At 47.9% G+C, this 12929-nt stretch overlaps 1 protein-coding gene across 3 annotated transcripts in view; it reads right to left on the bottom strand.

The window, feature by feature from the left end:
* Positions 1–814: 814 nt before the first annotated feature.
* The window catches only part of ACAD8 (acyl-CoA dehydrogenase family member 8), a 42006-nt gene continuing 29891 nt past the window's right edge, over positions 815–12929 (bottom strand). For all 3 annotated transcript variants that reach the window (XM_073603488.1, XM_073603490.1, XM_073603489.1), the window contains exons 9-11: positions 10582–10734; positions 6806–6908; positions 815–3290 (exon numbers count right to left, since the gene is read on the bottom strand). In XM_073603488.1, coding sequence (XP_073459589.1) covers positions 3238–3290; positions 6806–6908; positions 10582–10734 — 309 coding nt within the window. In that variant the 3' untranslated portion in view covers positions 815–3237. The remainder of the gene's footprint in view (positions 3291–6805; positions 6909–10581; positions 10735–12929) is intronic.

Consider the following 12929-nt stretch of genomic DNA (forward strand, 5'->3'; position numbering starts at 1 on the left):
TTTAAATGTAATTGTAATGCCTTCTATTACCTCCAGTCTGTCAGCCTCCACCTTCTCTGGGTTCAGATGCTGATCTTCCCTGCACAGAGTCTTTAACCACTTGCTGCCCGCCTACTGTCAAATAATGGCGGGGCGGCTCCCGTTCTGGGACGACGTCATATGATGATGGCAGAACGGGCGCTCTGGCGCGCCTGCGGCATGTTGCTAGGACACGGAGCGACCCCCATCTCTGTAAAGAGCCGCCCCCGCGGCTCTTGAACCATGTGATCGGCTGTGTCCAATCACAGCCGGTCACATGTAAACACGGAGATGCTGGTAATCGGCGCTCCTCGCCTCGCACTGACAGGGTGTGAGGAGAGGAGAGCAGATCAGCGGCATCTCCTCGCAGGGGGACATCTACCCATGTAATCAGGGCACTGATGATCAGTGCCCTGATTACAATATAGCGCCAGAAGTGATGGGAATCAGTACCAGCAATCAGTGCCCAATAGTGATGCCAGTCAGTGCTGGCTATCAGTGTCACCCATCAATGCCCTTCAGTGCTGCCTATCAGTGCCCACCAGTGCCGCCTATCAGTGTCACCTATCAGTGCCCATAAGTGTGGCATATTAGTGCCTCCTCATCAGTGCCACCTAATCAGTGGCCATATGTGCCGCCTCATCAGTGCCCATCAGCGTAGCCTATCAGCGCCCATCAGTGAAGGAGAAAAATTACTTATTTACAAAATTTTATGACAGAAACTAAGAGAAACTTTTTTTTTTCAAAATTTTCAGCCTTTTGTTTTTTTTGTAAAAAATAAAAAACCCAGCAGTGATTAAATACCACCAAAAGAAAGCTTTATTTGTGTGAAGGAAATGATAAAAATGTCAGGATGAGTAGAGTGTTGTATGATCGCGGAACTGTCATTCAAAGTGTGACGACGCTGAAAGCTGAAAAATGGCCTGGGCAGGAAGGGGGGGTATAAGTGCACTGTATTGAGGTGGTCCCAGGAACGATCCCCCCCCCGATTTCGTTCATGTGGTGCGATTGCTCTGAACCACGCCCAGGAGCACCCGGGGGCGCCGTTCACCCTTAGTCCGATACGGTACGCTTCAACGTGACTGAAAACCGTCCCGGGGTACAGAACTCTCCATAGAGGACTCATTCACACAGAGCCATATCAAATGAGTGGTTACCATTTTTTTTTTTTAATGCGACACACATTAAGCAGCCCATTGAAATCAGCGCGCTGCGATACGCACCGCAAACGTAGCTCACGGAGCTTCTTGCTGCTTTCCACATTGTGCTTTTTTTTTTTACCATGCATTTTGCCACATTTGTTGCACATTTGCACCAAGACAGGAAGTGAGGGGAACCTCCTCATTGGGGACACGGCAAGATATGTACACTGCTCAAAAAAATGAAAAGAACACTTTGAAAACGCATCGGATCTCAAAGGGCACAAATATTAGACATCATGTGCACTGCCAAAAAGTTTGTTTTAGTTTCATTCGTTTTTTTTTTTCGTTTTTCGGGTCATTCGTTATGATCAAAATTCGTTATTTCGAATAAATTCGGGAATTTGGAATCCAAAAATTTGAAAATACTTTTTTTCGATTTCACTGCGACTTGCATTGACTTCTGTTAACTGAAGTTGCAAGCTGCAGGGAAATCGGATGTACAAATCCCACTGATGTGCGGCTTTCTAATCACGCTGAAGTAGAACGGTTTCAAAGCCACACTGGTGTGAACCGGGGCTTAGTGCTTATAACTGAGACAAGCACACACTATAAAAGGATCTGCTTTGTTCATATTTCATGTCTGAGGTTTACAACCACTTTAAGGCTAATTTCACACTGGGGCCGCTGAGTGTTAGCGCTAAAGCGCTAAAAGCGCAGCTCGCTATAGCGGCGCTTTTAAGCCGCTATCGGGGCACTTTTAACCCCCCACTAGCGGCCAAAGAAGGGGTTAAAAGCACCCGTGTTGCGGCGCTTCGGCACTTCAGTTCAATGGGCAGGGCATTTTGAATACAGCGCCCCCAAACCGCCCCAAAGATGCTGCTTGCAGCACTTTTCCCGTAAGCGCACCGCCCCAGTGTGAAGTCACACTGAAATGAATGGTAGGCGGATTTCAGGCGTTATTTAGAGGCTATTTCTAGCGCTAAAGTGCCGCTCGTTTTAGCGGCACTTTTCGCCCGCCAGATGGGCACTTTTAACCGTGCTTTAGCCGTGCTTTTCAGACGCTTTGCCCATTCACTAAATACAGCGCTCCCAAACCGCCCCAAAAATGTTGCTTGTAGGACTTTTCCCAACGTCCCGTAAGCTCACCGCCCCAGTGAGAAGTCACACTGAAATGAATGGAAGGCAGTTTTCAGGTGTTATTTAGAGGCTATTTCTAGCGCTAAAACGCCTGAAAAGCACCTAAGTAGGAAGTTCATGTGACAGGGTGACAACGCAACTAGGAGACATGGACAGAGCGTTGTCACCCTATAACAGGTAAAACCCAAACAAGAGTCTTTATGGCAGGATCCCCAGCAGCTGCATATTTGCGTGAATTGGTGTGAATACAGCTGTGCCACGAGCGTGCGCTCTGCACGCTCCCAACATGCTTAGCAGCTAAGGTTAGCTCATGGCAGTCACATGATCATAAACCACGCCTCCCTAAACCTCTTAAAAGGTCGGGAGGCGCCGGCGCCAAGAGGTTAACAATGATGACGTTTATAAGAGGTTTCAGTGAGTGGGTTTGTATCTACATGAGATATAAAAAGGAAATGTTCCAATCCAATCAGTTAAATATATATTTGATACTAGACCTTCATTGCTTTGTTCAGATAGGAAGGCAGCAATGAAAAAAAAAAAAAAAAAAAACATCCCAGTCCATTTACACAAAAAAAAAAGAATAGAACATTATAATGAAGCTGAAGGCGGCCGTTTCACGAGTCCAACCAACGTTCAGATTAGGATGACCTCTCCCTGGTGCGCCTCGTGCTTCACTGAGGTTACTTCTCTCTACTTAGGAGATCCCATAGCCATACAGGATCCAGCCACACAACTACTTCCAATACAAACAACGGCTACACCTCAAAACAGAGACGATCAGAGTCCAACACCCATAGAAAAAGCCTCCAGATCCCAGGCCTGCCTCTTCTAACGTCAGGTATGGAGGGGTTTGGTGATGATTTTGTCTGATCCCCCTGAGGCAGAGTCCCTGTGATGTCATATAATGGAGAGAAGTCCTTGAGAATTCGATGTCCCCGGCTCATCCCTGCAAAAGGTTCCTGGCCACGATCATCCGCATCACCTCATTGGTCCCTGATAGGATAAAAGGAAAAGAAAGCATTAACTAGGCAATTCGAGGACTGAAACTGACTTTTGTTTTCAGAGATAAAGTGGAAACTAAACCCATTGGTCAGTGTCATGTGCGCTCAATTAAGCCATCAAATGCGTGGTGCGTTACCTGGTGACAGCACCATGGAAGCTGAAGATTAAACAGAGCTTAAAGCGGAGTTCCACCCAAAAATGGAACTTCCACTTTAAAGGGAAGGAGACCCCCCGACATGTCACATTTGGCATGTCATTTTTTGGGGGGAGGAGCGGATACCCTCTTTTTAGAGGGTTCCAGCTCCCACTTCCTCCCGGCGCACCGCGGCACCGGAAGCAGGTTCATCTCTCCCCCTCCTTCTCGGCAATCATCTGGGACACGTCACAGGTCCCAGATGATGGCGCAACGCTCGAGCATGCGCAGTGCGTGCCCCCCACAGTGACGATGCCGGCGCCGCAGAGAGGAGGGGGAGACGAGCGGGGCTTTGATCGTCCGCATCGCTAGACCCCGGGACAGGTAAGTGTCCGATTATTAAAAGTTAGCAGCTGCAGTATTTGTACTTGCTGACTTTTAATTTTTTTTTTTTTTTTTTTTAAGTGGAACTCCGCTTTAAAGAGGAACTGCAGTCCGCTCACATAATTTGTAATAAAAACATCTTTGCCATTCTGAAGCTTCCCTCCAACCACTTTGGATATTATTTTATATATATTCTGTGATTCTGTATTTGCCAAATATGCTGCAGAAATCTCCCTCAACTGAGTCTGGCTGCATCCATTTTAACTGTGGGCAGCTGAAGCTGCTACCTGTTCACTTCCTGGATTTACGCAGACACACAGAGGCACACCACCAGCTCCGCAGCTCTCATTGGCCCTCTTATGACTCATCCCCCCTCCCTGCCTGGCAAACAGAGAGAGTTGTGTATGATGTCATAAGCCTAGGCTTTTTACCAGACAAGAAATATGAAGTGGGCTGTATAAGGTATGTTTTACTAACAAAAGTTAAAACAACAACAAGGGCAGAAGATTTAATAGATGGAAAGATGAAAAAATGACTGAAGTTCCGCTTTAAGATGGCAGCTTCCTTGGCTGTAAAGCAGGGCTGTCCAACCCGCACCCTGGCCCGCCTGGAGGGATGCCTGCAAGCACAGAAGCCGACACAGACAAGCCCGGCTCATGCACATATGTAGGGATGCCGGAGACGCCGTGCAAACATAGCAGCCAACATTGACAAGACAGACAAATGCCAGTCTGACGGGATGCCGGGGGGTTCAGGTTTGCAATAGCACTGGCAGCAGGGAATGCAGGGACACCAGGTAAGTAAATGCTGCATGGCCGGATCTGGGGGGAGGGGATGGGGTGCTGGGGTAGGCCGTGCCTCCCCCACCCCCAGATTTTAATTGCATCTCCCCCCCCCCGCCCACAACTGCCTCCTCTACCGCTTCGCACAGTACATACATAGGCTACATTCACACTGGCAATTAGGGCTGGAGCAAATTGTAGCGGCAGTTCCTCCTGCAGTTTTCAGCAGGTAGGTGTGTCTGCCGGCCCCGTACACTATAAGAACAGTTTGCCGGCCAGCACACCTATTGGCGGTTCTCTACACAGCCAGTGATTACCTGCGGTGATCAATTCTGGAGGCACTTTGAGCCCAGCAGCGATCACCGCAGGTAACTGCTAGCTGTGTAGAGAACCGTGAATAGGTGCGGCTGATGGCAAACCGTTCTTATAGTGTACGGGGCCGGCAGCCACACCTAACCGCTGGGAGCCGCAAGAGGAACTGCTCATAAGCTATCCTTATTGGTGTATTTTATGTGCGGCCCGAGACAATTCCTCTTCTTCCAATGTGGCCCAGGAAGATCAAAAGCTTGGACACCCCTGCCCATGTAGACACTTTGGCCCATGTGTATATCAGCTGGCCGGCTTCTGTCGGACGGGCCTGCTGGAAGACCATCAGCCAAACAACTCCCGATCAGTGCTCTCAGCCAATGGCAAGGGGGGCGTCGCCCTGCCAGAACACAAGAGCTCAGAGGGGGAGATCGCTGTACTAATGATCTGACGTTAGTACAGCAGTCACTTTTTTTCCGTTCAACCCGCTTGAAAAACAAAAAAAAAAAAAAAACGATTAGTGTGTACCAGGCTTTAATGATAGGAGAGTTTAGTTCTGCTTTAAGTACAAGATCCAAATGTTACAGATTGCATTTATTTATAGTTTTCATGAGAACTAAAATGCGTGAAAGGCGGATGTCTGTGGTATGCAAATGCTCAACGCTAAACGTGGAATTTACTAAGACCAGAGCAGACATAATCTGGAGTAGCTGTGTATGGCAATCTGTTTCCAGCTTTCATTTTTAGAGCTTAACTGAACAAGCTGAAGTTAAAAGTGGATTGGTTACCATGCAGAACTGCTCTTACGTCTGTCTGCTCCAGTTATAGTAAATTCCTTGCTAAGACTTCTTTCACATTAGTGACAATGTTTACCACTTTGCTGTCTCTGAAAAGCAATCCACCACGGGTTTTTTTTTTTTAAAGGGCAGCAGGGGGTCTCCACTGAGGGGGGTCCATACTGATGGGGGGTCTATACTGTGGGGGGGATGCACTAAGGGGGGGGTCTATACACTGAGGGAGGTCTATACTGAGGGGGGAGGGGGGTCTATACTGAGGGAGGGAGGGGGGTCTGTACTTAGTGGGGGGGTCTATACTGAGAGAGAGGGGTCTGTAGTTAGTGGAGGGGGGTCTGTGCTGAGGTGGGGTGGGGCCAATTTTTTCTGCACTGGGTGACACCAACCCTAGTGATGCTACTGGACACAGCCACCTTTTTTTTTGTACTACACGATCACATATTTCTTAGAGCCCTTTCACACTGAGGCAGTTTTCAGGCATTTTAGCGCTAGAAATAGCGACTGTAAATCGCCTGAAACGTGCCTCCCCTGCAGCCCCAGTGTGAAAGTCTGTGTGCTGTCACACTGGGGCGGTGCGCTTGCCGGATGTTAGAAGAAGTCCTGCAAGCAGCATCTTTGGGGCAGTTTGAGAGCGCTGTATACAGTGCCCTCAAACCGTCCCTGCCCATGGCAATGAATGGGCAGCGCTTCAGAAGCGCTGCAACATGGGCGTTTTTAACCCCTTCTTTGGGGTTAAAAGCGTCCCGCTAGCGGCCGAAAAGTGCTGCTTAAACAGCGGTAAAACGCAGCTAAAACGAGCGGCGCTTTACCGCTAATGCACAGGCGGCCCCAGTCTGAAAGGGGTCCGAGGCTCCATTCAGATCTGTGCGACCTTCGTTTTCCGTACAGGCAGACCAGTCATTTCTCCTACTTGGAGAAACACGGAGAAAGAGGTCCATGACCCTTTTTAAAATCGCACCACACCGAGCCGCATGGTGCCGCAGAATTTGGCACATGCGAAAATGCGGCGCGTCTGCTGACGGGTGGGGGTAGGGGTTCCTTCCCGACCCACAGTAATGAGAACCTAGCGTTACAAAACAGTTATACCATATGGCAACAAAAACGTACCCTCGAGGATCTGATGAACGCGGATGTCCCGGACGTACTGCTGAACCGCGTAATCTTTCAAGTAACCGTATCCGCCGTGCATCTGGAGCGCCTGGTTACAGACCTGCAACAATCATGGGATGATGAGCACCATTCCTACAACTTATTCTACAACTCAGAAAATCTAGAACTCTAAATCCATTTTTTTGTAAGTTTTTAAGTAGAGAAGAAAATGGTTAAAATACCAAGGGGGAAATTTCCCTTCACTTCCTATCTGAAGACATAACAGGAAGAAAAAAGATATCTGATTAAAGTCTATGACCTTCAAGTTGCATGAACTACTTTGAAATGGCTGCGACTTTGAGTTGCACAAATATGAATGGTTATCATCTGAAAACATGGGGTAGGACTTGACATGCCACTTTGATGTACATGCCACTTTCAAAGTAAAGGGAAATCCTTTCTTTTGCCTAAATTCATGTCTTACACCCCATTGACAAAGTGTCAATAGAGTGTAAGACATGAATTTAGGCAAAAGAAAGGATTTCCCTTTACTTTGAAAGTGGCATGTACATCAAAGTGGCATGTCAAGTCCTACCCCATGTTTTCAGATGATAACCATTCATATTTGTGCAACTCAAAGTCGCAGCCATTTCAAAGTAGTTCATGCAACTTGAAGGTCATAGACTTTAATGTTAATCCTCAAAAGTTGCATGAAAGTCGTACCTGAATGTTTAACATGCAACAGTGGGTCAGACTTTGCAGAGGGACAAGTCACATCCAAGTCGCACCCATGCAAAGTTGCGTCAAAGTTGCACTCCAAAGTCGCATGACTTTGGAGTCGTACAAGTGTGAATGGAGCCTTAGACCCCTTTCACACAGGCAGTTTTCAGGCGTTTTAGCGCCTGTAAAGCACCAGAAAACTGCCTCCCATTCTCTGCAATGTGTGCTTTCACACCCGAAAAGTCCTGCAAGCAGCATCTCTGGGGCGGGTTGGGAGCGCTGTATATAGAGCTCCCAAAACGCCCCTGCCCATTGCAATGAATTGGCAACACTTCTGAAGCGCCTGAAAAGCGAATTGGAAGGGCTGCAACACGGGAGTTTTTAACCCCTTCTTTGGGGTTAAAAGCGCCCCGCTAGCAGCCGAAAAGTGCCGCTTAAACAGCAGTAACCGTGAACGCAGCCGCGGCCCCAGTGTAAAAAGGGTCTTATAGTCTGCTTAAGCACTGCGTATCATAAACACATGCCATAATTTACAAAAAAATACTTGTTTTCACATTTTTTAATCCGTGGTTGCATTTCAGGACGGCTGATCGCCTGCAGCCTCTTTGCAGTCAATTCATGTCTATATTCACTCCAGTGATGGCTGCATAGCATTGATTAGGGTGCGTTTCCTGATGGACTGATACAGCCCCTTGTAGTCCCCATTAGCTGCCCGTATGACACCCGAGTGACCACACAGGAGAGAATGGGAGATGGGGACAGTGCATTGTCACCCTATAACAGGAAGTGCCTGAACAAGGACCTACAAGATCCTCAGGTATTATGCTAATGAACGCTGCAGATTTAAAAATATTGAAAAATGTACCCTAACAACTCAAAGATTTTAGTGATTAGGTTTACATCTACTGTAATGAGCAGTCTGTCTTAAAGTGTTTGTAAAGGCAGAAGGTTTTTTTACCTTCAGGCTCGATTCACACCTATGCATGTTGCTTTTGGGCGTTTTTGGAGGTTTTTTTTTCATGCTTGCCACGTTTTTGAGCAGCGTTTTTGCCGCGATTTGCATTTTGCGTTTTTTTTTTTTTTTTTACAGTCTAAAAAAAAAATAAAAAAAAAAATAAAAAAAAAAAACGGCAAAAACGCAATAAAACGGTGCAAAAACGGTGCACTTGCGTTTTTGATGCTTGTCCATTGAATTCTATTACATGCAAAACGCTGCATTTTGCATGAAAAAAAGTCCCTGACCCTTTCCAAAAATGCAGAGAAACAAAAATGCATTGATGTGAACATGTTCCATAGGAATCCATGTTAAAAAATTTCCATGCATTTCTGCAAAATGCAAAATGCATCAAAAAACGCGCTAGTGTGAATGGAGCCTAATGCATTCTATGCAGGAAGGTAAAAAACCTTAAGTGTGCAGCTCTCCCCTCAGCCCCCCAAATACCTACCTAAGCCCGATCTCGATCCAGCGATGTGCACCAAACCCGGGTCTCTCCTTCCTGCAAGCACACACACGAGTGCCCAGACAGCAAGCAGCTTTCTATGGGGGCACTCGGCAACAGTGGCGGCTGGTGGTTTTTAGTTTGGGGGGGCAAACAAATCCCCCTCCCCCCATGGCACCTCAAACCCCCCCACTGTCAATCCACCGGCACTTACCCCATCTAGGCGGTGGGCATTCGAGGAGAAGCGGGATCGGGGGAACCAAGCAGCGGTGGGGGTCGGGCATCTGAGGAGTGGCGGGGATCAGGGCACCGGGCAGTGGCAGGGATCAGGCATCCGAGGAGCGGCGGGGATCAGGGCACCAAGCAGCGGTGGGGGTCGGGCATCCGAGGAGCGGCGGGGATCGGGGAACCAAGCAGCGGCGGGGATCAGGCATCCAAGAAGCAGGGGGGATCAGGGCATCAAGCAGCGGTGGGGGTCGGGCATCCGAGGAGCGGCGGGGATCGGGGGAACCAAGCAGCGGCGGGGATCAGGCATCCAAGAAGCGGCGGGGATCAGGGCACCAAGCAGCGGTAGGGGTCGGGCATCCGAGGAGCGGTGGAGATCGGGCATCGGCGGGCATCCAGGTATCGGCCAGCGGCTCTTCTCACTTCCGCCATGCATCTCCTCCCCTCCTCCTAGGCATCCAATAGGAGCACCTGTCCTTTCAGCCAATCGGGTGACAGGTATCAGACACGCTTCCTGATTGGCCGGGAGGAGAATTAGTATTGCAACAGCGAATATTCATTCGCTGTTGCAACACACCTGGGTAGGCTTCGGACGCAGTGCTCTGCGCCCCGAGTCCACCCTATTTTGAAGCCTATTAGAGCCTCTGGTTCCAATCAGGTGCTTCAAAAAACACCCCCCGCCATAGGAATTCATGCGCTCAGCAAGGGTGGCAAGAGAAGAGGAGGATCTGGGCTGCTTTGTGTAAAACTATTGCACAGACCAGGTAAGTATGATATGTTTATTTTTTTTAAATAACATTTTTTCCTTTACAATCACTTTAAGCTGGCCATAGATGGATTGAATTTAGATCCCTCTATGGGCAAGCTGGTTGTCCTGAAGTCAATATATCTACTGATTTTAGTACAACCAGCCTGTTTTTTTTTTTTTAGTGTGCGATCACTGCTGGTGGCTATAGCTGCCAACAGTGAACATTGTACTGCGCCGGATGGGAAGGCTCCCCCCTGGCATGAACACAATAGAGCTGCAGAAGGGATTCCCCCATCAACACTGGCTGTGTAGATGGGGGAATCGAGCAAATTTTTCTTTCCCTCAAATTCCAGAACATCCACCTCTGTAAGAAAGAAAAGGAAAGCATATAAAACCGGCCACAGATGGTTAGAATCTCGGCTGGTTCAGCAGGGCCGAGGGTCTAACCATGTATGGGGCAATCTGATTGTACCCCAGTGGATCCATCGATCCACTGGGGTACAACCAGCATGTTGGATTTTTTCATGTAATTCAAGGGAATCAAGTGATTTTCTTAACTGCAATCCGGGGTTGTAGGAAAGGAAATTGCACCATCTATGGCCGGCTTAGCCCACCCATAGACCGGCTCATCTAATTGAGAGACACCAGATTCTCAGACCCACCTTAAAGCACTCATCTGTGGCATACAGCTTTGCCATAGCGCAGAGAGTCGCCGCATCGCCATGTCCCTCTTGGAGCGCCTGTGCCGCGTGTCGCACTATAAGCCGCGCTGTCACCAGTTGTGTCGCCATCTCTGCCAGTCGGAACTGAAGATACTGTGTGCGATACATACAATGATGTAAGAGAACATCAACCCCATGGGACCTTCAATGAAGAATGAAAGTGATGAATTCAAATCTTCATGATTTAGCACTAACTCAGGAAATGTTTTCTATGTGTAACACAGCTTTAGGATCAAAGGTATGCAAATGTTTCCTCTTCTTTTTCTATGATGTTACTTATGACTGCGTTTTATGCCTGTATTGCACTGCCTTAGCCCATGTTGGGTGTTAATAAAAACCATATTTGAAAAAAAAAAAAAAAAAATATTCATGATTGTCATTTTTAAATAATGGCCCCTAATATGCACATGAGGTTGGTGTTCTTTTGTGGATCAATCAAAAATTAGCCGTAGAGAGATATATTCCTCAATAACCCGCAAAGGATATAAACCACTTTGTGAGCACCAAATGCCTTTCAAACCCAGATATTGTTTTGTTAAAGTAGCAGTGACATCATCACTGTGCTGTACATGGCCTGTACAGAGGATAGAACTGTGGGAGGGGCCAGCAGGCTCCACCCACTTACAGGTTGCCTGCCGGAAACTACAGGAGGGAGCGAAGACGAGACCAGTCCCCCTGCAGAAGTAGGCTTACCTATTTTCAGACGGCTCTGGTCCGGCCATGTGATCCAGCTCCCCTGTGCCAGCCAACAGCAGCTGCAGGGGAGAGGAGGGAGTGCCAACAATGGCTGGAACATGGGAGCCCATGGGTGAGGTCACCACTCCTGGAATTCCCAGGCATTGCCGAGTGCTTTCTCCTCTCCCCTGCAGCCTCCGCTGACTGAACAGAGGATCACATGACCAGAGCGGGTTGAAAATAGGCAAGTATCTACACAGATTAGTCAGCATAGGTGTTGAGAGGGGAGAGGGGGGGATTTTTTAAGACTAGTTAGGTTTAGGCTGGAATTCTTCTTTAGGCTGGGAAGAAGCAGGTTGACATAAAGGTGTGATAAAAGGTATCCTTTCACCCTGACTAGGATTTCAGTATTGGATCATTTTGCTTTGACCGTGTGTCTGAGAACTAGGAACATGCACAGTTGTGTATTCCTTGTTCTTCTTTGCTGCAAGATTATTTAAAGTATTTCTAAAGGTCATTTTTTTATTTACAAAAATAAAAAACAGGTCATACTTACCTGCTCTGTGCAATGGTTTTGCACAGAGCATCCCCAATCCTCCTCTTCTTGGGTCCCCCACCGGCACTCCTCCTCCTAATCCAGTGCCCCCATAGGAAGCTATGGGTTTACTTGTGTGGGCTCGCTCCTGGGCCCCGCTGCCTGCGTCCATAGACACAGGCAGCGGGGCACGGCCCACTCCTCATCACATAGTTTGATTGCCAGCAGAGGAAGCCAATGGGGCTCATGTAAGTATGGGGGGGGGCTTTGCGGGGGAGCTGGATACAGAAGTTTTTTTATCTTTATGCATAAAATGCATGGATGTAAAAAAACTTTTGCCTTTACAACCATTAAGGCCCCTTTCACACTGGGGCGCTTTTCAGGTGTTTTAGCGCTAACAATAGCGCCTCTCATGCCCCTCCAGTGTGAAAGTCCGAGTGCTTTCACACTGGGGCGGTGCGCTTGCAGGACGGGAAAAAAAGTCCTGCAAGCAGCATCTTTAGGGCGGTGACGAAGCGGTGTATACAGCACTCCTCCACTGCCCCTGCCCATTGAAATGAATGGGCAGCGCTAGCGAAGCGGCTGCAAAGCGATTCGGCAGCACCCCAACACGGGTGCCTTTTAAACCCTTTCCTCGGCCGCTAAAGTGCCTCACTAGCGTCTGGAAAGCGCTGCTATAACAGAGGTAAAGTACCGCTAAAACCGGCGGCGCTTTAGCGCTACCGCCCACAATGCCCCAGTGTTAAAGGGGTCTAATGGTTTAACGGCAAGGGGCATTTTACAGGTTTTATTTATTATATTATATTTATTTTTATTATATTTAGTTTAAATACGTGATAAATAAGTGACAAATAAATTCAAACCAAAGTTTTTTTTTTTTTTTTTTTTTTAAACAGTTACATTGGGTTTAGACCATATGCATAAAATCTGAATGCTGTAAGCACCCCCGATGGTGTAAAATGATTTGTCCCAAGCCCTGTCGCTGTGATTTTTGTTGGCCTCGTTCACACTAGACATCCAATACCGTACGGCCATCCAATACCCTGTTTACCCGCAGCGGGATGCACAAGTGTTCCAT

Source organism: Aquarana catesbeiana, linkage group LG10, assembly GCF_042186555.1.
Source record: "Aquarana catesbeiana isolate 2022-GZ linkage group LG10, ASM4218655v1, whole genome shotgun sequence".
In the NCBI taxonomy this organism is placed as follows: Eukaryota; Metazoa; Chordata; class Amphibia; order Anura; family Ranidae; genus Aquarana; species Aquarana catesbeiana.